The following is a 23,562-nucleotide window of genomic DNA, read 5'->3' as shown; positions in this document are numbered from 1 at the left end:
CGTACTGATAACATCCTTATGCACTACGAATGCAACTGTCGTCTCGGATCAATAAAGTAGCTTCCTAGTCTCGGCTCAAGATGATCGGATTCTAGATGTAAGGACCGACATATCTCCTCCCTCCAAGTTAAGGTTTCTTGCGGTACTCGGAATACAGCTATCGTGCCTTCAGCTAATAGTGGGGCTGAGGAGATAACCCTATTGGTGACGATAACTACACAGGAAATGGGACATCCACATCTGGTAATTTATTGAGAAACTGTCTGCTTGCTCTACTAAACTCGTTATAGCCTCAAGTCTAACAGTAAAGAGCATGAAGCTAGGAAGTAATACAAGGAATATTGTCTTTCAAGGTAGGTTGTCTCCCCTTTGGAAGGAATTCACAGACGAATGCAAATTGAAGAGCGCAACCGAGCCGAGATTAAAGCTGTAATACAGTAATATTTTTTACTTATGCCCACTGAGGACATATCTAGGCTAGGTTCAATTGCGCTTTTACCATCACGTTCCATACTTCCAGGCCCTTATCCAGATTTACATCCTCCACACTCTCAATCTTGCCTTCCGCTTTCAATTCTCTGACCGTATTCAAGCCAGTAGCGCCCCAAGTTGGCTTATCACCGCACAAATACTGATAGAATGGCTTCAGCCACTCGCTTACAAGGCCAAGATCAGCCTGCTCATATCCAGCCCGGCGTCCACAGGCCCACCAAATAGGGATGTCAGAGGCATGACACATGCCAATACTGGGCTGGAGCCAGTTGTCGAGCGCCTTCGCACGCCATGAGATTCTGTACCTCAAGACGCGTTCTTCAGGCATGGTCTTGAGCAATGACGCGGTGAAGCCACGGATCGTAGCGTGGACTTGACAGTCGCCGATAATGATTGACCCAATATCGGCCCACTCGTCCTTGCTGGACCCTGCAGTGGGAAGAGTATAGTGCTGCAGAAGGGCCTTGGTTACTTTCTCTGGGTAGTAGTTGTTCAGTTGCACCACGAGGCTATCGTAATCGGAAGCTGGGTTGATCATGCGGTAAAGAGTTGCTTCATCGGCAACCTCTCCCAGCATGATATCGACGCCTTGACTCGCCAAAAGTCTCCCAAACTCCCCAGAGTTGACATCAGCCAAGAAGCTGGCGTTAACAAAGTCGTCGTCTGTGATAGCTCGGAAGGTATGTTGCTTCATACGATGAACGGCCTCGATAAGCGTCTTCGACGGCACTTTTCGCAGCGCATCAACTTTTTCTTGAGGAAAAAGGCCTGTTGAGATTCCGCACTCTGTCAGAAGCTCATCAACTTGGGCTTCGAGTGCAGGGGAAGACACAGGGTTCGGCTGAACTCCGACTGCATTCGAGTATAAGTAGACTCTTTTGATCAATCGATCGGCCTTGTTCGGAAGTCTGACGTCGTAATTCAGTTGGAAGACAGACGAATATGCGCCTGCAGATAGACCTCCCAGAGAGATATTCTCAGGGTTGCCGCCAAACTCCGCGATGTTCGCATACGTCCATTCAAGTGCAGCACGCTGGTCCCAAAAGCCGTAGTTTCCTGGGGCGTAGGCCGCGCAGTCTTCTTGGAGACCGGAAAAAGACATAAAGCCAAATAGATTGAGTCGATACGCAGGGGCTACGATAATACGGGGAAATTCCTGCATGAGATGGAATGGATCATGCTTGTTCATGTGATTCGCCTCACCCATTTGAAGCCAGCCACCATCTGCCCCAAACAGTCAGCAAAGGAATCAATCACGGTAGTGTACACGTAAACTTACGAATGTAGAACTGGACTGGCCAGCCGTCAGGCGGTGGGCTTTGAGCAGGGACCCAAATGTTAACGTATAGGCAATCCTCGTCAAAGACGGTTTCCGGCTCTGGCTCGCGATCTGGGTTCGCCACCTCCGCCGCCCCATGCGCGTAGTGAGGTTGGGGGCAGACGGAGGGAAATGTCGTATAATCACCGGCGACACCGTTTGCATCATCGTATGAAAAGTCTGTGGGGAGCTTTTCTGGACGACGCCACCTCCGGTCACCAACAGGTGGCAGAGCGTATGGAACACGAGTAAACCGATGATAAGATGGCTTCTGTGTTACATTGTCAATCCTTTGGATGCCTTTGAGCTTTCCCTTGCTCGTAGTATGCACGATCGGCTTATCAGTTGACTGTACTGCGCCCATTGTAAAGACTGTTGCTGGCCTTTTGTGATGAGTAGGGCTGATTTATTGAGAGGCTGGAGAGACTTGTCGCTTTAATAGTCACTCGGAACATGCATTCCGGATCAGAAAACGGCTATATCGGTAGGAAACTACTGGATAAGGTTACGAAGTGTTCCCTCCGATTTGCGCCCTTTAACCACATAGTTGCCGCTTGCGTGGATCACGATCGGCCTCTACTTCTATAATCCGAGCGGCCTTTAGGGCAGACTAGCAGTCACCGTGCCGCCGTATCTTTAGTGACCCAACCTTTTTATTCAATTGGCCTTATACTTCCTGCTACTTCTCACCCTCTCTATCATTTCCAGGAGGAATGACCTTAAGTAAGATACATCAGGCTACTATTAATGTCATTCGATAGAGGTGATATTTGGTGCCGTTGGGGATTTTATTTCCATTAGTGCGCTCATCGAGCATTTCATCGAATTCGGCGCTCTTGTTTAGCTCCAGATTATTGCCACACTACACCTTAGGACTGTATGGGATAAAATGTAACGCATACGGTCTCTTGATTACGCGCTATCATTAGCAGTTTCATTCTCATTGATGAGCCCGTCCGGGAATGAAATGTATTGGTAAGAATTGCAGCTGCCTTCTTCACTTCAAGGCACGTGCTCTCGCGGTTAGTTGTGCGGGGTAATAACACTGTCTGCTGGATCAGTATACCTTTTCTTCTCTGCAACAATAAATTTGAGGTGCATTTCGTTTCTCACAGAGAGGTTAGCTATATATATAGCACTGCACATTATGGCTATGTCTGAAGTATACGAGGTCCAAGAAGGTGGTGACACGCTTTTAATACTGCGCAATCCTGGCGCAGCATTTGCGACGCACAATACCGAAGACGAATGGCCCAATGCCCTACCTGAACATCAGACAGAATTGTCAAAACGCCACGAATCTTCCATAATCCAAAAGAAGTCTCACAGTAATCCACACGACACGTTGGTTGATGACACGTCGCTCACTCAAGACAAGGCAGAGGTCTTACAACTGCGATTTAGGGTCTCTTCAGGAATTCTGATAAATACATCGGCCTATTTTAAAAAGTCTTTATCTGGCGATTGGGAAGAAACGGAATCTGATCCTGGCTACAAATGGACACTCACAGCTAACGACTGGGACGGCGAAGCTTTTCTTTTGCTCATGAGAATACTACATCACAAGATACGGGAAGTCCCTCGTACAATAGGACTTGAGAAACTGGCAAAGATCGCTGTGCTAGTGGACTACTATGGTTGTCACGAGGCAGTGGAGCTATGGGCAGAAACGTGGATCTCAAATCTTGCCTCGGACATGAGGGAGTCCTTTTACTCGAGGGAGCTACTACTCAAACTGACGATTTCTTGGATATTTTCTGACAGGAGGAATTTCCGTTCCCTCACCGAGGTTGCAATCCGTACGAGTCGAGGCCCGATACCCACGCTAGGGTTGCCCATACCCTATCAAGTTGTTGGTTAGTGAAGAGCATGCGTATACGAGATATATTGAAGATCTGACGAGGTACAACAGCTTCCATTGAACAGTTGAGAGTTTCTTCGATCCGTATTTTGATTGAAGGCATCCAAAAATATTGGCGCAATTTGAACCGTGTCACCAACCCGAGTACCATGGCGTACAGCCGACAGTGTCAGTACAATCAACTCGGGTACATCGACCAAAATCTATTTGAAAATGGCCTGAAGCCACTACCAAGCCATCCATATCATGGGTTCAGTCTCGATGCCTTAAGACAAGCCATCGACAAGTTCGATCCTTCAGCAAAATGCCCTTGTAAGGGTGGAGGTCATCTGAGGAGTCTTGTGACTGACTTCAAGTCTCTCTTGAATCATTCTTTTCGAAATTTTGAAGATGGGATTGGTATATCACAATTTACAGATAATTGAGAAGAGGGATAAGTGTTGGGCTGAGTCTGGTGTTTGGATTTTCACTCCAATTGGTGCATTTGATTCTGTCCCATCCTGTCATTTGCAGGATACTCACTTACACTACCATATGCTACCATAGCCCTTGAGTGATAGTCTGACAATTCTCTTGGTGCACTTTACGTGCCAGGTGAATGTTGCTTAGTGGTATCACTACCGATCGCCAAGTAGGGGTCTCTAAGGTCTCAAGGACACAAGGCCGAAAAGAAGAAAAGCTTCGTCCACCTCGGTCGGTTTTGAAAACACGCGCTCATGACACCATATCATGCGAGGTTAACCTGACAATCGAAACGCGTGGCAGAGCATCCTTCAGACATACGCCGAGGCCCTCCTGCAAAGCCATAGGACTGCAAAGCGGACTTGACAAAAAAGAAGAAAAGAAATAAAAAGGAAATATAGGCCCTTCATACAGAGTTAAGGTTGGATAAGATCAGACCCTAGCCATACTCCATGCAGCTAGACTGTCGCCGAGCACCGTTGCCCTTATTTGAGTTCACGAAATGAAATTGTCGTTTAGTTTGTACTAGGTCTGCTTCGTGATGAAAGGATATACAGCAAGTACGGCGAGTACTTCTATCATCTAGACAAGGTACGAGGCATGATAATGACTTTTGATTCATGAGCTAACATGTAAAAGAATTAAATGGTTGCCAAATCAAGTGGTTGGACGATGGTAAAGAACGCAGCATGTCCTTTACCCTCAGTTCTAAAACACGGAGCCTCGAATGGATGTATCAAGTCACAAGAGTCAAAGATCAAAGCCGACTCGACGTTCCTTCTTACAACTTCTCGCGGATCGTCGTGAGAGAATACCCATTGAGGTTGTTGGGTGCATACAAGTCTCAACAAAGTGCTCTCACTATCCAAGAAAGTCTCCTATGAACTTTGGCTTCCGTTTGGACTACAGCTAATACTTGTTCAAGTTCACGAAGCCCTTCTTTCACGATCAATATGACTACTGCGAGAATAACACGTGTTGTAGATCATGCGCCATCGACAACGAAGTCGCTTTAATCGACGTGACTGACACGACGGGGCAAGAAGAGTATTCTTATCCTGCAAGGATACATCAGTTTGGAATAAGAGCAACAGGCTTTATGCTGGTTTACAGTGTCTCAAGTCGTCAGAGCTTCGAAGAAATTACCGCCTTCTATCATGCGATTCGGAGGGAGAAGGACAAGGATCACTTCCCAATGGTATTAGTAGGCCATCAGTGCTTCCAATAGTCGTTGAGAGAAGTGACAACACAGGAAGGTGAAACCTTGGCGAGAGAGCTCGGTTCCATATTTGTCGAAGTAGATGCCAAGTCTCGCGATGAAGTTGATGAGGCGTTCTTCGACTTGGTACGGGAGGTTCGACGGTATCGCCGCAATGTGTTCAGGTATCGATAGAAAGGCTAGCAATTTCTAAGACTATAAATACAGTTTCTGGATATAAATACTAAGTAAATACTGGTATTTTTATTAATTCTTAAATTATCTTTACTTTTTTATTATAATATTATATAACTTATTTTATCTATTTACTATTAATAATAATTATATATTAAAAATAATAAAGCAAATTACTCTCTAGCCTGGAAAATAGTAGCTAATTAAGTTTAGGTATATTTATTTATCTAAGACTAAAATAGTATAGGCTAGATGATTGTCCTCCACCCCAGGATGAAAGCGTGGTAGATCAAGGCTCTGGACCAGAGAAACGTCATTCTAGATATCCCCGGGGAAAGGGCCATTCACATCATGGCAGTAAGTATTACATCATCTTTTCCCCTTCTCTGCTTTGGCAAAATCCGATTACTTCTAATGGTTGTATTCTCCAGAATGTTCTATCTGACTTCGTACCCATGCCGCCGAGCGAGCATACGGGCAAAACTCTGATCTGGTTGATCATCTTGGTCGTTTCTAGAGGCTATATGAACGCGAACAACATTGTCTATGGCCACAGATCCGGTATCATTCCTGTTCTCATCCACGCCTTCGAGTTCCCCCGGGCTTGGGATTCTCAGTGGTGGCAGTGTCCTCCAAACGGCCTCGACGTGGACAACCAAGCTCTTGGATACGGGAGCACAGCCCGAACCTCGATCCAAGCCAGGCTATGGTGTCGCTACCACCATGGGCTCGCACGGTTCGTCTCGGACTTGTACAGGTCCAAGAAGTTCTGGCTTGGCCCTGTACTAAGTTCTGTCCGCTGATTTAAGCTCACAGCCACAAGTCTCAACTGCAAATAACATATCTAGCTTATAACTTAGACATTATACCAAATGACTAACTAATTACTACACCTCAAGGCTGATAAGAGGAAAACCTAGATTATGACTCTTTAGCCGGCCTTGTAGGCCTATAAGATGGTGCCTCCAATCCGTTGGGCTTGGCCCTGTACCTACGGTAGACGATGGCCAGATTCAGCCTCCAACTCCAAGACGGTATACTCCCTACCGCCGCCTAGAGGACCCGAAGATGCCGCTGGCGGAGTCAGAGCTTTTAGCTGCGAGCTCGGATGACGAGACGACCATATCGGAGCCTCAGCTACTTGTCATATACGGGCCCAATGCTATCGCAATCCCGATGACGGGGAGAGGTTGCGGCCACAGATCCTGTACCGAAGACGCCGTTTGCAACGAAATTCTCCACAGCCTAGACCGCAAGCATATGTGGACAATGTGTAACAATCTGGTCTATACAAACGCCCTTGTATATGGTATGTCGCTTGCTTTGGATTGGGGTTGTGCCACTATAATTGCCGTTGCAGTCTCCACCAACCTTTTCGGGGCGGCTCTGCTGCTATTGATGTGATGCAAGGTCTGGACCGCGAGATCGAGCTTTGATATCCAGCAACACCAGCTAATCCGCCGCTTCAGTCTGTACGTTCGCGAGGTGGAACAGGCCGCGCGGCAGCTACGTAGGAGTTACTTCGACGACGTCAACTACGGCTACAGCCGTCCTATCGACATCTTGATCCTGAACGGTAAATCTTGGACATGGTGCCGTGCAGAGACTGTCCCGTCCAGGGGAAACACTTGGCTGAAGCTCAGCCTTCCAACAAAGAACTTCGTCTTCGCTGTAAGTGACGTTGTCATCGAACTGTGGACTTTGACGGTACACACGATACTGCCTTGGCATTGGGTGGGGCTTATGGTAAACCTTGCGTACGCTGCAGTTGTCGGCTCTGCTGATGCCTATGGGTGGAAAGGAATGTCGTCGGCTTTTCTTGCGGTGCTAGCCATTAAGTGCATCCTTTACGGGTTTGCTCCAGCAGGACACGTGCTTTACAAGTGGATTTCTGGGGGCACCTGGGTCTTGGCTTGGTATCTCATTTTGTTCAAGGCCATGACCAATGTGAGTGTACAGTTCCTCGTGCATGCACTGATGTCCTGGTTGTTTCCTGATGCGGAGGTTGAGAGTGTGGTGGACAATGTCGTTGGCGTTCTTAATGTCACGACTGAAGCTAGTAAGTTACTGCAGGGTAAGGATGGCAAATTGGGAACTGTAAAAGGACTATGTTTATGTACCTAGGAATTGATAAAGATCTACCGCGTAACAAATTTGGCCCCGTACGGTCTCGCTTTCAACGATCCCTCGACAACCGAGTCGCCTTGCCCTGAGAGTTGCTAACGCATCCCGGCTAGTTTTTATACTTTTATCAATAGTAAGGATCACCAAGTAAAAAGGAAATGTATTACTTATAAAGAGTATATTGGTTAATGTTTTCAAGAATATAACAGAAAGAGGTAAGTTCTGTAGATTTTACGATTGGACCATCGACAATTCTGTGCCAAGCAGGTATTCTATGGTCTTATAGTAACTGCTCCCTCCGACTTTGCACCTCGAGACTATCTTACCAGCCCGTATGAGGCTCATCAGCAATAAAGGTGCCAGTGAGCTTCTTGGGTTCTCCCTCCGTGGCAGCTCGTACGATGGCCGCGGCACCCTCGCTCGGATCCTTCGCACCGTGCCCACCGGTGAACCTTGTGCGGCATATGCCAGGGGCGGCCGCAACGACAGCGATGTCGTGTTTGGCGAAATTCACAGACTGGGCCACAGTTATCATGTTGACTGCGGCCTTGCTGCTTCGGTAGTCAGGTACGTAGTATTCTTGAGCATTGTATTCATAACCTTGCTCGTTTGCCATCGTTATCAGTCCGACGCCAGAGGGGACGTTCACAATTCTGCGGTCTTTGTAAGACGAAGCCTGTATAAGCGGCAGAAACGCATCCGTCACGGCTGCGACGCCGAAGACATTGACTTCGAAAATCTCTCGATACTGATCGCGAACGGTGGCGGCAGAAGATTCGCCTAGCCCAGCGTTGTTTATCAGAATGTCCAGATGGCCGAATTGACTTGACACAGCCATAACAGCAGCCGTGATGGAGCTGTCATCCACGACATCGAGAGTAATCGGCGTCAGGTTCATTCTTTCAATTCCCTCGGCCTGTAGCTCACGAATGGCGGCTTCGGCTTTGGTGGCTGACCGCGCGCCGACGAGTACGTGGTATCTGCCTGAGGCGGCGAGCTGTAGGGCGATAGAGTAGCCAATGCCTTGATTGGCGCCCGTATTGAGAACTACAGCTTTTGAAGAAGCCATTTTCTCGGTGATTAACTGTCACGGATGCGGAGTATGGACAAGATATATCCAGGGTAAGCCAAGGACGAGAAGGTACCGAGATGTGTATGAGATATTGTCGTCAGAACTTAAAAAATACGAGAGCACATGTTATTAGGCAATCCAAGGCAGGCAGAACACGAGTCACTGATAAGCACTTCACAATGGGGCGTGGCGTGGCATTGTTCATTGAGCGGCCGGAGTGGACGCATGAGGCACTTGTAGAAAAGGTCTTAGGAGAACTCGGCAGGTCGATTTTTCGAAAGAATGCTGGTTTCGGGTGGGGCTAACGAATGAAAATACGGGAAATCCTTTCCAAGGTCTGCTAGAGGTAGATACAGTGCCTCATGCGCAAGACAACGATGATGACACTTGAAAGCGGTGGAGCATATAGACCGTTGGACAACCCGTTAGCCGCCTTCAAAATGCAAGGGACAGGATCGATGAGGGTTTTTAGACTCCCGTCGGCGGAGCTCCCCGATGTTGGCTCCGCTGAAACTTTGCCCTGTCTTGGATTTTAGCGTGGACCTATCACTATGTTCTCTCAAGGAGATAGCTCTTAGCTCCGAGTAGAGTCCCTCTATAATACTATCCTGGCCCTGCCCCCATTGATCTATTGCGCAAACTTAAAATAAGGAGATTAACTCCAGGATGCAACGTCAGGGAGCCTCCCGAAGTCCAGATTATCGCTTTCAACCTACTTGACCACTGACGTGCATGCGCAGGAAGTGGGAGTGGAAGCCACCAGGGGTCAGTCGTCACCACGTCGCTTTTTTCCGCCGATATAAGGCCGCTGCTACTTTCATGTCTCCATGGACCATTCGGGACGCGGACATGAGCGGTAGATTGGTCAGCACACTGCATTATCGCCGTTGAACCAGTCTATCATATCTTGTACTGCTCGACTGAATCTGGCAATCCATCCGTGTTGGTCCCGGACTTGAGCATTATATTTACTGTAACCCAGTTGCATTCGAACAGTAAGTCTTGTTCACACCGCGAGTATCACCTTGCAGAAACTGATATCCACTTTGTCTTCCCCCTTGAGCCAAGGCGCAAACTTGACATAAAACCACTGCTTCCGACGCCCAAGGGCCACTACCTCTCATCTGCAATCTACGCCTAAACACCGCTTGCTCTGATTTACTGGTATTGCATCAGAAAGGCTGATATCATGCCCAAAGACGTCACCTTTCAAAACAGAGGTGTGCAAATCGCCGCCCATCTCTATCTTCCGAATACCTTCCAGGAAGATCGGAAATACCCTGCACTCGTGGGGATTCATCCCGCGGGGGGCGTCAAAGAGCAAACCATCGGTCTTTATGCACAGCAGCTCGCCGCGCATGATTTTGTGGTCCTCGTTTATGACTCTTCCTACCAAGGCGCTAGCGGGGGAGAGCCACGTCTCCTAGAGGACCCGACGACGAGGGTGGAGGACGCTCGTTGCGCGGCTGGTTTTCTCACCACCCAGTCCTTCGTCGATACTGAGCGCATGGGCGTCTTCGGTGTCTGTGCCGGTGGCGGGTATGCGCTTGCTGTCGCCCAGACCGAACGCCGGTTCAAGGCCGTCGCCGGCGTCAGCGCGACACCAATGGGCGAGGCGGCCAGAAGGTTCTTTGGAAACCCAATCCCTCCTGCCGAGCAGATCAAGTCCCTCGAAGCAGCTGCGGCGGCAAGAACGGCGACAGCCAATGGGGCCGACCCTGTCTATATTCCTTTCGTTCCCGAGAGGCCAGAAGATATCAACGATAGCACGCCCACTATGCTCAGAGATGGGTATGACTATTACAGGACGCCGCGGGGCCAGCACCCCAATTCCAAGGGGCGCTTCCTAATGACCAGTATGGATAAAATGCTGGCCTTTTCGACCTTTCAACTGCTTCCGACCCTTTTTACACAACCCCTTCTTCTTATTGCTGGCAATGAGGCAGACACAAAGATCTACAGTGATGAAGCTTATGCTCTCTGTGAGGGGCCGAAGGAATTGTTTGTTGTGAAAGACGCAACACATATCGCTCTCTACGACAAACCAGAATATGTAAGTCAGGCTATCAATAAGCTCGCCTCTTTCTTTAGTCAACTTTAAATTATGACTCCAGGATCGGTTAGCTAGTTAAGTTTATTATACACTTATGTATTGTTTCTTACTGCACTTGAGGACAAATAATACTAGTAGTAACAATTCCGTAGTGAATATAACCCCTAGCTCTAATCAACAATGGATTAGCCTTTATTGATTCCAAGTAAGTAAATACAACTATGATTTTCTCTAGTGCTCCGTAGGATGTAGATGTTGAGTAGCCAGTCCGTTTACAAGGTTTCTGACTAAGATGGCTCAAAATAACCGAGTGGGATAGATGGGGAAAATAAAACTTTCTCACAGCATAACTATGGGGTAACTTCGACAATTCCACCTAGCTTCCTTCCGCTTCACAACAGTACAATTCGAATAAAGAAACAATGGCGTCTACACGGCTTCGAGTCGAAACCCGCATTAACCATGGCATTGCTCAAGACATGGTATTGTCTTTGATTGTGGGTAGTCAGGCAGCTGCTCTCGTCGATGTGCCTCCTCAAGCAAAAGAGCTTGTCCCATGGATCCGCTCCAACACCAATGTGCCATTGGTGGCAATATTTGCCACACATTTCCATCCCGATCATTATTTCGCTGCTCACTTCATCTTGGAGAGCTTTCCTAACGCCAACTTATATGCTACCGAGAAGACAGTGGCTTTGATCAATGACATCATCGAGGGCAAAGTGTGTAATTGCTCAAACCAAACAATTGAACAGCTAGCTAACATACAAATAGACTGCATTCTGGAAGTCGGCACTAGGCGACGAAAACATTGCCAGCTCGCCAAAAATCCCTAAGCCTTTTCCGTCAACCTTCCTTTCGCTTCCGGGGGACGACATCGTCCATCTTCTTGGGCCTGTCAACGGAGACAGCCCTGAGCAGACTATGTTCTGGATCCCTCCATCAAAACATTGATTGCCGGCGATGTCGTATACGGCCGCGGGATGCACATGTGGCTCGCCGATCATGACGGAAGCATGGCTCGACTCTCTGCGACTGATCGAATCTCTCGGTGCGGAGAATCATTACAGGACATGCACTTAGCGACCAACATAATTTCAATGGAAATCAAGACATGGAGCATACACGAGCATACGTTCGCTTCTTCCAGAATGAGATCGAGTCGAAACTAAGGGATACCTTTACGCCTGAAGAAATCACCGCCAAGTTTGACCAAGCTTTTCCAAAGTTGGCAGAGGCGAAAGAGGGTTCTACCTCGAAGCTTTTGCTCCAGATCAACGCTCAGCATTTTGGAGGAGGAGGTCAACGACAAATGCACGACGTTGATCTAGTTGCACTGCAGAAATCTTACACTGCAAGCTGGATTTCAGCAAGAACTGATTTGCGACGCCCGAACATAAGAACTTGCTTGGCCGATACAGGTCAGGGCAAATGAAGCTGATGTATTTGGTCTTTTAGGGCAACATTTTCATTGAAGGAACCTTTCTGCCCCCACCACTCTTTGTAACTGATCAATCTAGGATTAAAGAAGCCCTGTGCCGTAATAAGCGATTAAAGAACACTGAGTAAATAAGTTGCATGTCGTGCCTGGTGGAGTTAAATATGCTAGTCTATAAAAATAGTCTTGTCTCTTTCCGCCGGGGCGCTCTGTCATAAAGTGTAGAGGACAAGTACCGTCGTGATAAAAATAAGACCGTTAGCCCTAGAAGGCATCAGCCTAAGACTTGTCAGTTGCTTGGGTCTCTATCCTTACGTGAGGCAGGCGTAGGTGCGGTGTGACTGAAATAACCTCGAGTTAGGCGCTAAGATATTTGGATTGACGAATTACTGTGAACGGAATACCTGTGCCGACGGGGCCGGCGGGGTACTAACCAAATTTGGACACACAAGTAGCAATGGAGCCTCCCCGACGGCATCGTGTTGCAGAGGACGGATACTGTAGCCCGGAGATCCCCTAATAGGGTCTAGGTTTGACCTCGAACATCCATGGACAGTATTGATCAATATTAGAGGATATCTTCTTGTTGACTCGTTAACTTTGCAGAGGCTCATATAAGCTGACCTTGACACCATACGGATCCCCAGACCATTGTTACTCCACAAACTATCTCACTGGACCAACAGTAGCACAAGACCGGTAGTTCCTTAATGGCTCCTCTCAAAGTCGTGATAATTGGCGGCGGCCTCGCCGGCGCATGTCTAGCAAATGGCCTTATCAACAAAGCCGACGGTCAAATCGACGTAACCGTCTTCGAACGCGATGAAGCTGGTTCAGAACGGGGAGGCTACCAAATCCGGCTTGGGTCTCACGCGCTTATTGGCTTTAAAGCCTGTTTGACCGAAGAACAATACAAAAACCTCCTCCTCTGCTTTGGCAAGTCAGGAGGAGTTGTGTCGTCTGCCCCCTGCATCTTCAGTCCATCTGACTTGAAGGTCTTGATTGACTTGAGCAAAGCTCCAATTTATGAGAAGAGCGCTCCGATTGCACGAACGAGACTTCGAAACTTTCTCCAGAAGCCACTACAGGAGAATGATTGTATCCAGTTTGGCAAGAAGTATGTTAGGTATGAAGTACTCCAAGCCAAGGTGGCTGGGCAAAGCAGCATCAGGGTTTACTTCAGTGACGATACTCATCACGACTGCGATGTACTCATATCTGCAGAGGGAAGCGGAAGTCGTATCAACAAGCAGATTGGACTGAACAACATCATCACCGAGGTGACGCCTGGACATGGTGGCTACTTGGGCAAATGCCATTTACCATGGTCTGTACTACAGACATTACCGCGACAGCTTTTGGAGAAAGGCACGATCTATACCGGAAACTCCAAAGCCATGGTATTTGCTGCTGTATATCTACCAGAAGCCTTATCGTCCTCCAAAGCCGATCACACGGATATCCTCAAACCCAAGAACTACGACGAGGATGAAGCTTCTCTGTTCATTGGGGTGGCATGGACGACAGGACCTGAAGCAGCCGAGCTACCCCAAGTCAAAGACAAGAAAGGGTTAATGAAGAAGAAGCTCACAGAGGCTGGCTTCCATCCTGACTTTCACAAACTGGTTGACGCTGTCGATGACGAGGCTATCATGACGACACCTTGGCGATATGCGAACAACGACACGCCCATTGACTGGAGACGACAGCTCTTGTCTAAGAGTGAGAGCAATTCAGACTCAAGCATTGCCAATCCGCGAGTTTGGCTGATCGGAGATTCCATACACCCCATGCTTCCGTCTCGAGGAATGGGAGCTAATAACGCGATTCACGATACAGCTGATGCACTTGGTCCATTACTCGAACTTGCGAAGTTGAAGAATGCAAATGGAAGTGTGACTGATGAGCAAGTTGGTGACCAGTTGGCGGTATATGAGAATGCTATGATGCCGAGGGCTTTTGAGTGGGTTAAGAAGAGCAGCAATCAGCAGGTATGAAACCCTTTCGTATAGTGATGAGTTGGGCTGACGATTCTATAGTTACCGGACTTGGATAGTTTGACTGGACGTGGGATAATTATTGGTCTGCGAGTGATGCTTTTTGTTGTTAGCGGCGTTGTGGGATGTCTCAGGATGTTTGGCTGGGAGCCCAAGGACGATGCTCCTGAGCTTCCTTAATGTGTACAAACAGTCTGGGCGAGTGGGAGTTGTATTTGTTCCTTTAGCACTACCTTTTCATTTCTATTTCATCTACAATACTTCTGCCTGGGGGCTTGCCATATATGCGATTCACAATCGATCGGAGAATGGTTCCCTAATAAAGCCTACTTCATCTTGGGTATCAGTCTTGTTGTTCTACTTGCTGACACTGAATGTATTGCAACAACTCTACAACAGCCATTGTCGAGCGACTCGTGTTAGCCAATAAAGGCTTTTCAAAGTGAAGGCTATCCCATGTACTACTGCCTGTCTATGAAACGCTACAAAAGGGTGTTGAACCCGCAGACAGCAGAGCCATGAGAGCTTTATAGTCAGGGAATAAGATACTGAGTAATAGGATGTAAGAATAGCAATGATGTCTTTGACCAAAGGATATGAAGCTAATAACTATATGCCCTATCTGAGAAACTGTTAATACAAATCTAAACCTTGGTCCATTTGAAACCAGCCTGGAGATACCGTGCAGTTCCATAGGCAAATACCGAGGCAATCATAGTACAGCCGCAAAATAATTGCAAGCCCATGAAGCTATTACCACTTCCACTCTTATCCGAGATCAACGCACCACCAAGTGGACTACCCGTCAAGGCCCCGAATGCATTTACAAGTGACGCAAGTCCGATCCGTGTACCAATCTCTTCGATTGGGCTGATCTGTCCGACACAACCAGGGAATATGGACACGTAGCCACCTGAGCCGTAACCAAAGGCAACAGCATACGCCATAATAGCTGCTGTGCTTTGGCTGCCCGGGATCCAAAGCACGAGAGTCAAGATGCCCGTGAATGCGGTGATTATTAACATACAGTTGAACTGACCGATGACATCCGCTAGTGCACCTGCTGTAAGACGACCGATCAGGCTTATACCGTTGATGAGGGGCAAAAGATAAGGGACAAGGTCAGACGAAACGCCGCTCGCCTTTGCCTGGATGATGATGTAGTTCAATGGCAGAAACATTCCCCAAAAGAAGAGAAAGCCGCCAAGCATGGTCAACAACATGGTCGGCTCTTTGAAACAGCGCTGATAATCCGATAAAGCGAAAGGACGAGGCTTCGGCGGTGTTCGCGATTTGATCAACACGCACGAAATTGCCATGAAAGCCAAAAACATGAGTCCGACAGCTCTCAAGGTCCAGCCAAAGCCGATACTCTTGAAAAGACGAGATAGCATGATTGGGAGTACTATACCACCGGCTGAGGATCCCGAGTTGACGATGCCAAATACGGTTCCACGCTTCTTTCTGAACCATGACGTTGTCGATGTAAGCGAGGCTGTGAAGACGGCGCCAGAGCCCATGGAGCTTAGCAATGCCTGGGAGAGGAGTATCTCATAGTATTGCGTCGATAAAGAAAGCATCATTATGCCGAAGACGTATACTGGTGCCCCGATGAGGAGAAGCCATCGAGGGCCGTATGAATCGTAAACACGACCCCACTACGAAACGCGGTGTTAGATTGATGATCTGAACTGTTGACAGGGTTGAAGGGCCACGACTTACGAGAGCTGAACCGCCGACCTGGAAGAAAACCTGTAAACTCGTGATCCAGCTAATGGTGCTGGGACTAAAGTCCGCCAAAGGTTTGGTCTGGTAATACTCGAGAAATACACCGACGCAGGTTACAAGGCCGAAGGTGCAGAAGAGACCGAACCAGCCTCCGACAACAACAAGCCATGCTTCCCTGCCTCCTTCGGGATACTCAGCCTCGCTGATGGGAGATGCTGTTTGAGACGGTGGCACTGCCTCTATATGAGGATGCTTCTCAGATATCTTGAGGTCCATGTCTGGTCTGGTAGAGCTTGACGGAGAACTCTCAGTTTGTGCCATGGCGATTTAGTGCTTTGCTCAGTCCGTATGGAGCTATATTTGGCACTTTAGATGTAGGTTATCAGGCGAAATGATGGATACACAGTAATGTCAGTCTGTGATGAATTTCCTTTTGAACGCTAGCATAACTCGGAATGGGGATCCGAGCCGAGCCGACAGAGCATATACCAAGACGTTACATGGCGGGACATTGTAACTACGTTTAGAGAAAATACGCGACAGAAGACGATTCAAGTTGTTTACCGGCGGGGATGTTTCGGTTCAATGTGTTCTCCATACAGCAGAGTCGAGTTCTGATCAGCAGCCGACGGGACCGCGCGGGGTACGGTATAGATCCTCATGAGGAGAGCGGAGAGGGGGACGTCAGCTGAGCCTCGGCAGATTAATTATTCCTATCCCAATGCTTGCTGGGGAAGCTCGAGTGTTCTGTACCTGCGAGAACACATCGTTAGCCCGGTAGCTTACGATATCGGGTTTCTGTATAAGACTGGCTGGTAAGTTATAGTAGCAAAACGAGGTTTTCCCCGAAGCGAGCATGATCTGCATTAAACAGAGGAATGGAGATGTACTGTGTAAAATGTTCGAGTATATCAGGAAGCCCATATTCATCGTTTATTACACTTACTTTATCGATGGGACATGAATGCAATGGCATGTTATTATGTCTTGGACGATGTAGCAATAAGAACAGCCGCGTATGAAAGCAACTTTATTCTAGCTTACATACTCTCAGGATACACATCTCGTACATCTGTGACCTCTGCAAGATCTCTAGCTAACACTGCTTTATATATCTAACGTCACAGGCTTAGCAAAGTCCATCGTCAAAACCTTAGTCTTGCCATTCGCCTCAACTGCCTTTGTAGCTGCTTCAGTCTTGATCCTCCAAGGTGGAATGCACCTGTATATGCAAGTAAGCTTTTCTTCTATAGTGACTACTTCACTTTGTTGTGGTTGGTAGAGAGTACTCACGCTTCATCATGTAGACACCAGATCACCTGAGACGGATTCCCCAACCAACCAACCTTCAACGCCGCAAACTCAGCCGCAGAACCATCAAAGGGTCGACCATTCAGATTCGCTCTTCCAGCGATAGCCATTATCGCAATATCAGGCTTTGGTTGTAAATCTCGTAGAATACCCTCGTACCCTCCCAGATGTGCACTCCAGAGCAAAGCCTTCTCACCAATGACAAAGTTGAACATCAATTGCCCGCCGTCACTGTGTGAAAACACGTTTCGCTTTCGGTCAGCGACATACTCGATAAAAGAGCGATGACCAGGGGTGAGTTTCTCAGGTGGCATGAGTTCTCCGATCTTGAGCAAACCATACTTCATTCCGATGGTAGTGTCCAGAGTGCAGCTATAAGGACTCGCGGAGCCTTTGTATACTGTCGCTGTATCAATGATTTCAGGGTGATCAGCAGGCATCATGCAGTGTAGTGAAGGCCAGACATCAACAGAGAATGCTGCGAGTTTGTCTAGTGGACGTCGAGGTGCACCGGGGGGACCAGGACAGAGCAATGATGGGTCAACATTAGCTTTATTCCAGGTATCGCGAGTAAATAACGGTATTCGCTCGCCGCCTTGAACAGGAAGGAGTTGGTGCTCTGGAACGCCAGCTTCTCTTAAGAGGTTGATAGCTTCATTGTTGGCTATGACGATGGCGCCTGTCCTGATGGCGATGCGATCTGCGCCGGGGAGGCTGTTCCTCCAGATTAGGACAGCGCCTTCAAGAAGTTTATAGGACTTACTGGTCGAAATGAGCATGTGATATGAAGATATAGTCTGCCTCATGGACGTCATCAATTGGCAGATAAGTTGTCAAGATCGAGGGCCTGTCCAGCCAGGTATCGAGGAAGATCGTGACACCTCGTGTACGGAGACGGAAAGTCGTGGCACCTATTGAGTTAGTGATAGAGAATCTCTGGACAAAGGAAAATTAACGCACCGAACCATTCAAGCGTGGAAGCTTTGGTCGTCATTTTCGTCGCAAGATTCTCTTCGTATGTTAACGGTCTCAAATTTGAGCCATTGCTTGCAAACCCACGCCACCTTCGCCTCGTTATAACGTGGAAGTTAAGTCTATGTATTTTGATACGTAGCTAATGAGCTAGTAAGAGTCAGTCTGAGGAATGCTATTTTTCTAGGTATATAAACTGTATTGTGTCCATCCATTTAATAGTATCAGCCTGCCGCTTCACGACCATTACCCTAAAGCGGGGCCGGCGGGGTACACCATCCAAACATCATCGAGACATTCCGTCCCGTCGGTTCTCAACATAATCCCACTTCTCCTCCCAAGCAAACATACCGGCGAATTAGCCCCGTACCGCAACGGGGTAATTCGCTATGGGGCAAAACCCATTGTCCTGTGATCATTGCGGGGAGACTTTCCAGCGCCGTGAGCATCGCGATCGACACGTCCTACGACACGCGGGCCTCAAGCCGTTCCAGTGCAACATCTGCTCCAAGTCATTCTCGCGCAGGCCAGTAACTTGCAATACTCGTTAACATAGACTAGCTACTGACACGGCGCAGTGACACTCTTGTACGTCACCGAGCATTGCATGGTACTCAGCCTGGGTCGACCAGAACACGTCGTCGTCGGCAGGGCCAGGCTTGTGGAGCTTGCTCCAGGTTGAAGCAGAGCTGTGATGGAGGCCATCCATGTTCGCGATGTGAGAATCGCAGTTCACAGTGCGTTTATCCTGATAGGGTATCAAGCGCACGGCGAGATGATAGTGACACGATAATGGTGGGAGATTTATCGCAAGACCAAGACATCGCTCCTTCATCGCCCGCCACAGCGCAAGGATCAGACTTTCAGGAGGAGGCTTTTATACCAAATGTCCTTCACCCTGCTTCAGAGGAATGGGAAAATCCTCCTTCTATTCCCTCTGATACAAGCGGAATGCCGACGATAGCATCAAGCACCATATACACAACTGTTCCAGATACTACCTCCAGCTGGCCTCATGTACCACCCTTGCCCGATACCTTTGCTTTCAGCGGAGATGTTGGCAGTCTTGGGACCACGATGGGTGACCCATGGATGCCTTGGAGCTATTCAATGACCCATTTCTCCTTTCCATGGTTTATGGACGAATTGGGGATGCCACTTGAGCTACCGGATATGGCGCATCCTGACGAAGACGTAGCACATCACGCAGCCTCGAACCAAACAATGGTAGAAGACTCGGCTTATTTGAGTCCGGGAAACATATGCTCCACTTACACACAGCCATGCCACCCATTCCCAGAGTTAGACACTAATGGTCTACAAATGGCTGGGGCTGAAGTCTTTGGACATATCCATGAGATACCGCGACACGCTGTAGATGGGTTGAACAACTTCTACAAGACCCAGCGGCAAGAACCAACACCAACAGCCATTCCGAGGGATATCCTACACGCATTCGTCGAACTGTACTTTGAGTACTTTGACTCTCAGTTTCCCGTTCTGCATTCTTCCCGTTTGGAGGACCTAGATCTTCCATGGATCTTACTATTAGCCGTAGCAGCAGTCGGAAGTCATTATTCTGAGATCCAAGGTGCAGAAGACTATAACACTGCGTTATGCGGCCTACTAGCCCGAGCTGTTGAATTAACTGTAAGTAGAGTCACATATGGCCACGTACTGTATCACGAGCTATCTAACTCTCTTAGGTACACGATAAGATCGTGAATGTCGACTCAACAACAGTACAATGTGTCTTTCTCTTGCATGTACTGTGGCTATTCTCAGGCTCACACAGAGATAAGATCGTTCTACAACATAAAAGAAGTAGCCTAGCGACGATGTGTTGGGACCTCATTGGCAAGGCTGACAAACGGAGAAAGTCAACTCGCACTGAGTCTGATACTGAAGAAGTATGGCAAGCTTGGATCATTGAGGAGAGTGAATTACGTCTGGTCACTTGCGTGCGTGTATTGGAGAGCTTGAGCCATGTCTTTTTAGGTACTACTCTGGTCTTTAACCTCCGTGAGGCGACGCGACAACTGCCATGTTCTGAACGACTATGGCGGTCTCAGGATGCTCAAGAGTGGAAGTCACAACAAGAAAGCTTTACAGGTATTGTAACTGTCATTGGTGTCGAGGTTGATTATATAATTGATGATCGTCCAGGAGACCAACCCAAGCCCGACCCGTTTGTCGCCAAGATTATTCTTCTCGAACTATACATCGACGACAGGAATTACTACCGCCAGCTCCGCACTTCGCAGCTCCTACAGTCTTCTTTTGCCTCATACCTGAACTCTTCAACAAATAGTGATACTCAGCACGTAATTCACAGACCGGACACTAGTAGGAATGAAAATGTTCTTCTAGATACGACGATCGATCAACTGGCCTTGAAAAACATGTCAAACCCTGGAGACTGTGCGGAAACGATTTTCGATGTCATTGCGATTCTGCGGCTCATTCCGCTCGAGACTCTACACTCTGCTACGGGCTGGGAGACGAACAAAGAGCAGATGTTCAAGTCCAAGATGCATCTCAATGACTTCTTCAAGAATAACGGTGTAAAGGCTCGCAAATGCTTATGGCACGCTACCTGCATCTTCAAAACGACACGGAGTTCGCGACGACTTGCGTGCTATGATGCACTGAGTCTCACGGTGGCGATGGGTTATATATACTGCTACAGCGAAACGCGCGCATCGTTGTCATCAACTCCATCGCGCCCGGTGATTACACGACTTGATCAACTGCAAGACAGAAAAGCTATTGAACGATGGATAGAAAATGGCGGCGACAACGTCGTTCACTTGACTGGCGTTGGAATACTGGATGGTTCTGACCGTTGCGTTCGTTTCCTCCGAGATTTGGAGAGGACGCTGGTTTCGCAGATTGCGTGGCGTGGATTCTGTCGAGCTTTTGCTGGTAGCTTTGCTCAGTTGAGGCGTGGTGAGACGCCGACGAAGAGCTCGAGGGAGTACAATAACGAAGAATGACCTTTCTCCATACAGAATGAAAGAACAACATGAGGCTCGTAACCTTGTACCATTATAGTACTGACTCAGTATGAGACCATCTACACCGTCACCATTAAATAAGCTCAGACGCTTGGAGAAGGATTCTAGTAATTATCATACGGCCAAAATGTCCACCACTCCTACTCACAAGCAGAGCATGTGAAGCAATCCATGGAATACCAATCAACATCAATACCATCATCCATCATATTCCGAACTTCGGATTGAGTGACGAGATTGTTTGAGAAGAAGCACTTTCTGGGCGCAAACATGTAACCCGCTGACGTGCAGCCAGGTAGTGTCTTACAGATCTCGGCACAGTCATCAGGGCCATCGTACCAAGGCCGTGTCTCGTCGTCTTCATTTTGGCTGTTCAGCTGGTATGTCAAGCCGCTATAGAGGCCGTACACTCTACAGTTCCACGCGGGATTATTGGAAAAGCCGCTGCGGAGGTCGCACGTTTGCTTGCACGCTGTGTCGGTGGGCTGAGCGGGACGTGTAGTGTCGGCTTGGGATGAAAGACTAGCGGAGGACGTCGCGGGCTGGGTGGTTCGCTCGGTGGTTGTTGGTAGAGACTCGGATGTCGTAACTGGGTTTGTGGCGGGCAGACCAAAGTCAAGGACGAAGTTGCCAATGTTGGCGGGGGTGACTTGGTTGGAGATGAAGATTGAGTCGACCAAGATGACGGAAATACCATTGCCAGAGCAGGTCATGGAGATGGCAAAGGTAGCGGAAGCAGACTCAGCGTCGACCTGCTGAAGAACATGTGTCCAAGACACGCTTGTTCCGATAGATGACAGAGATTGCGAGTAGAACTGCCTGTCGCCCAGAGCAGCAGTGACGGTGCAATCTTGGCTACCAGCAGAAAGGACGAGGTAGTAGAACTGAACAGTGTACCTACTCTGAGAACCAGTGCTGAGCGAGCTGAGAGTCTGCCAAATACTAGCAAACGATCCTGTATCTCGCTTTCCAGCTGGGTTCCCAGAAGCAGTCAACGCAGCGCAGCCATCATCGGGACTACCGTCAACCTTGTAGCAGCCTCCCTCATGAAACTCAGCATTTCCGGTTGCCCCGAAGTTTGTAAGTCCACTTGGGGGATTATTCGCATTACGAGCAGCGAAACTTCCTCCATCAATGGCGTTGGTGATGATGATATCGACTTCTTGGGTTGTAGTTATCGATTGGGGAACTGTTAGACTAGGAACCTCGGATGTTTCGGGAATGTCGGTCGGAATGGAGGACGTAAGTGCAAGACCAGATGCCGACGATGGACCGCTGGGTTTACAAGGTCCAGCAGCTGCCATATTAGCCAGGGCCAGGCCCGCGAGAGCAAGTATGGACTTCATATTGAACCAAGTCTCAATGAGCGACCACAAGCTTGGTCAAGAAACGAGTGAATGAGAGCTTACTTAGCTCTGCACATAAAATCGTGCGGTCACAAGTAGTTTATTATGTATGGACCCTTGCTCTGCCAAGTCTTTACTCGACTCAGCTTTACCAGACTATTGACAGCATCACGGTCGAAATTTACTCTTTTCAGGGACCAAGGTCAGTATTCAGCTTAGCGAGCTGACACTATTGACAACTATTGATCCTTATAGCGGGCCGTTTTGGCTGTACCTTGCAGAAATGAGTCTAGACTGACCTGGCTCTGCGGTGGTGAATGGTACAGCGCCAATCAGGACTTGAGGTCATATCCACTACGGAATTACCGCCGTTGGACTGATTAATCGGCGACTGAGTCTGAAACTGGTGCATAAGTTTATGCTCAGGATTTAGGAGCAGAGTGGCGTCTTCCTAGGCTTTATGTTTCTCGCTATGCATTGCGCCACAGCATTTCGTCATACTGTAGCGGGGTTGTGGCGCTAAGTTAGCTGCCCCATTTATACACAAACATGCTCTACTTATTATTTTGCGTTACATCAAAGCTCTAGTAATTATTAACGGCGGTTAAATTCCAATGCTCATGAGCTATAGCAGCAGTGGCCCACCCCCGAGACGCAAGCGCTCTATAATCTCCTGCAGGGAGTGTCAGCGACGTAAACAAAAGGTATTGCAATACACTTGCGTTTAGTTTAACAAGGGCCACTCATACCCGCACAACCGGCCTTATTAAATCGAAAAAAAAGCTATTAAAAAAAAGATTTTAAATTAAAATATTGAATAAAAGGCTAGTATTATTTGAACTTTAAAAAATTATAAAACTAACTAATTAAGTAATTAAATATTTTTTAAAGCTTTAAATCTTTTAAACTTAAAAAATAAGCTTATTTTTTTAATAATTTAATAATTTATAGTTTTATAGTATTTAAAAAAAAAGACTT

The 23,562-nt window shown here is 48.0% G+C and overlaps 9 protein-coding genes across 9 annotated transcripts; 4 read left to right on the top strand and 5 right to left on the bottom strand.

Moving 5' to 3' along the window:
* Positions 1 to 472: 472 nt before the first annotated feature.
* On the bottom strand, positions 473 to 2,174 carry FSUBG_10525 (alpha beta-hydrolase; the record flags this gene model as incomplete). The annotated part of the gene is made up of 2 exons (XM_036675111.1): positions 473 to 1,716; positions 1,772 to 2,174. 2 exons carry the CDS (start codon positions 2,172 to 2,174, stop codon positions 473 to 475), a joined length of 1,647 nt encoding a protein of 548 aa, XP_036533967.1.
* Positions 2,175 to 5,877: 3,703 nt separating this feature from the next.
* Positions 5,878 to 7,739, top strand: FSUBG_10524 (uncharacterized protein; the record flags this gene model as incomplete). The annotated part of the gene is made up of 5 exons (XM_036675110.1): positions 5,878 to 5,883; positions 5,958 to 6,262; positions 6,474 to 6,885; positions 6,937 to 7,585; positions 7,651 to 7,739. The coding sequence occupies 5 exons, from the start codon at positions 5,878 to 5,880 to the stop codon at positions 7,737 to 7,739; spliced, it is 1,461 nt and encodes a 486-aa protein (XP_036533966.1).
* Positions 7,740 to 7,972: 233 nt separating this feature from the next.
* On the bottom strand, positions 7,973 to 8,719 carry FSUBG_10523 (short-chain dehydrogenase; the record flags this gene model as incomplete). The annotated part of the gene is made up of 1 exon (XM_036675109.1): positions 7,973 to 8,719. The coding sequence occupies one exon, from the start codon at positions 8,717 to 8,719 to the stop codon at positions 7,973 to 7,975; it is 747 nt and encodes a 248-aa protein (XP_036533965.1).
* Positions 8,720 to 9,911: 1,192 nt separating this feature from the next.
* Positions 9,912 to 11,729, top strand: FSUBG_10522 (uncharacterized protein; the record flags this gene model as incomplete). Its single annotated transcript, XM_036675108.1, has 3 exons — positions 9,912 to 10,775; positions 11,156 to 11,497; positions 11,550 to 11,729. 3 exons carry the CDS (start codon positions 9,912 to 9,914, stop codon positions 11,727 to 11,729), a joined length of 1,386 nt encoding a protein of 461 aa, XP_036533964.1.
* A 1,194-nt stretch (positions 11,730 to 12,923) lies between these two features.
* FSUBG_10521 (uncharacterized protein) lies at positions 12,924 to 14,390 on the top strand (the record flags this gene model as incomplete). The annotated part of the gene is made up of 2 exons (XM_036675107.1): positions 12,924 to 14,204; positions 14,253 to 14,390. 2 exons carry the CDS (start codon positions 12,924 to 12,926, stop codon positions 14,388 to 14,390), a joined length of 1,419 nt encoding a protein of 472 aa, XP_036533963.1.
* A 464-nt stretch (positions 14,391 to 14,854) lies between these two features.
* Positions 14,855 to 16,259, bottom strand: FSUBG_10520 (riboflavin transporter MCH5; the record flags this gene model as incomplete). The annotated part of the gene is made up of 2 exons (XM_036675106.1): positions 14,855 to 15,868; positions 15,933 to 16,259. 2 exons carry the CDS (start codon positions 16,257 to 16,259, stop codon positions 14,855 to 14,857), a joined length of 1,341 nt encoding a protein of 446 aa, XP_036533962.1.
* A 786-nt stretch (positions 16,260 to 17,045) lies between these two features.
* FSUBG_10519 (uncharacterized protein) lies at positions 17,046 to 18,243 on the bottom strand (the record flags this gene model as incomplete). Its single annotated transcript, XM_036675104.1, has 4 exons — positions 17,046 to 17,160; positions 17,232 to 17,963; positions 18,013 to 18,160; positions 18,210 to 18,243. 4 exons carry the CDS (start codon positions 18,241 to 18,243, stop codon positions 17,046 to 17,048), a joined length of 1,029 nt encoding a protein of 342 aa, XP_036533961.1.
* A 770-nt stretch (positions 18,244 to 19,013) lies between these two features.
* On the top strand, positions 19,014 to 21,217 carry FSUBG_10518 (uncharacterized protein; the record flags this gene model as incomplete). The annotated part of the gene is made up of 2 exons (XM_036675103.1): positions 19,014 to 19,871; positions 19,928 to 21,217. The coding sequence occupies 2 exons, from the start codon at positions 19,014 to 19,016 to the stop codon at positions 21,215 to 21,217; spliced, it is 2,148 nt and encodes a 715-aa protein (XP_036533960.1).
* A 161-nt stretch (positions 21,218 to 21,378) lies between these two features.
* On the bottom strand, positions 21,379 to 22,584 carry FSUBG_10517 (uncharacterized protein; the record flags this gene model as incomplete). The annotated part of the gene is made up of 1 exon (XM_036675102.1): positions 21,379 to 22,584. One exon carries the CDS (start codon positions 22,582 to 22,584, stop codon positions 21,379 to 21,381), a length of 1,206 nt encoding a protein of 401 aa, XP_036533959.1.
* Between the last annotated feature and the right edge of the window lie 978 nt (positions 22,585 to 23,562).

This window comes from Fusarium subglutinans, assembly GCF_013396075.1.
Source record: "Fusarium subglutinans strain NRRL 66333 chromosome Unknown NRRL66333_c0000184, whole genome shotgun sequence".
NCBI lineage: Eukaryota > Fungi > Ascomycota > Sordariomycetes > Hypocreales > Nectriaceae > Fusarium > Fusarium subglutinans.
This window is presented reverse-complemented; position numbering and strand designations above follow the sequence as displayed.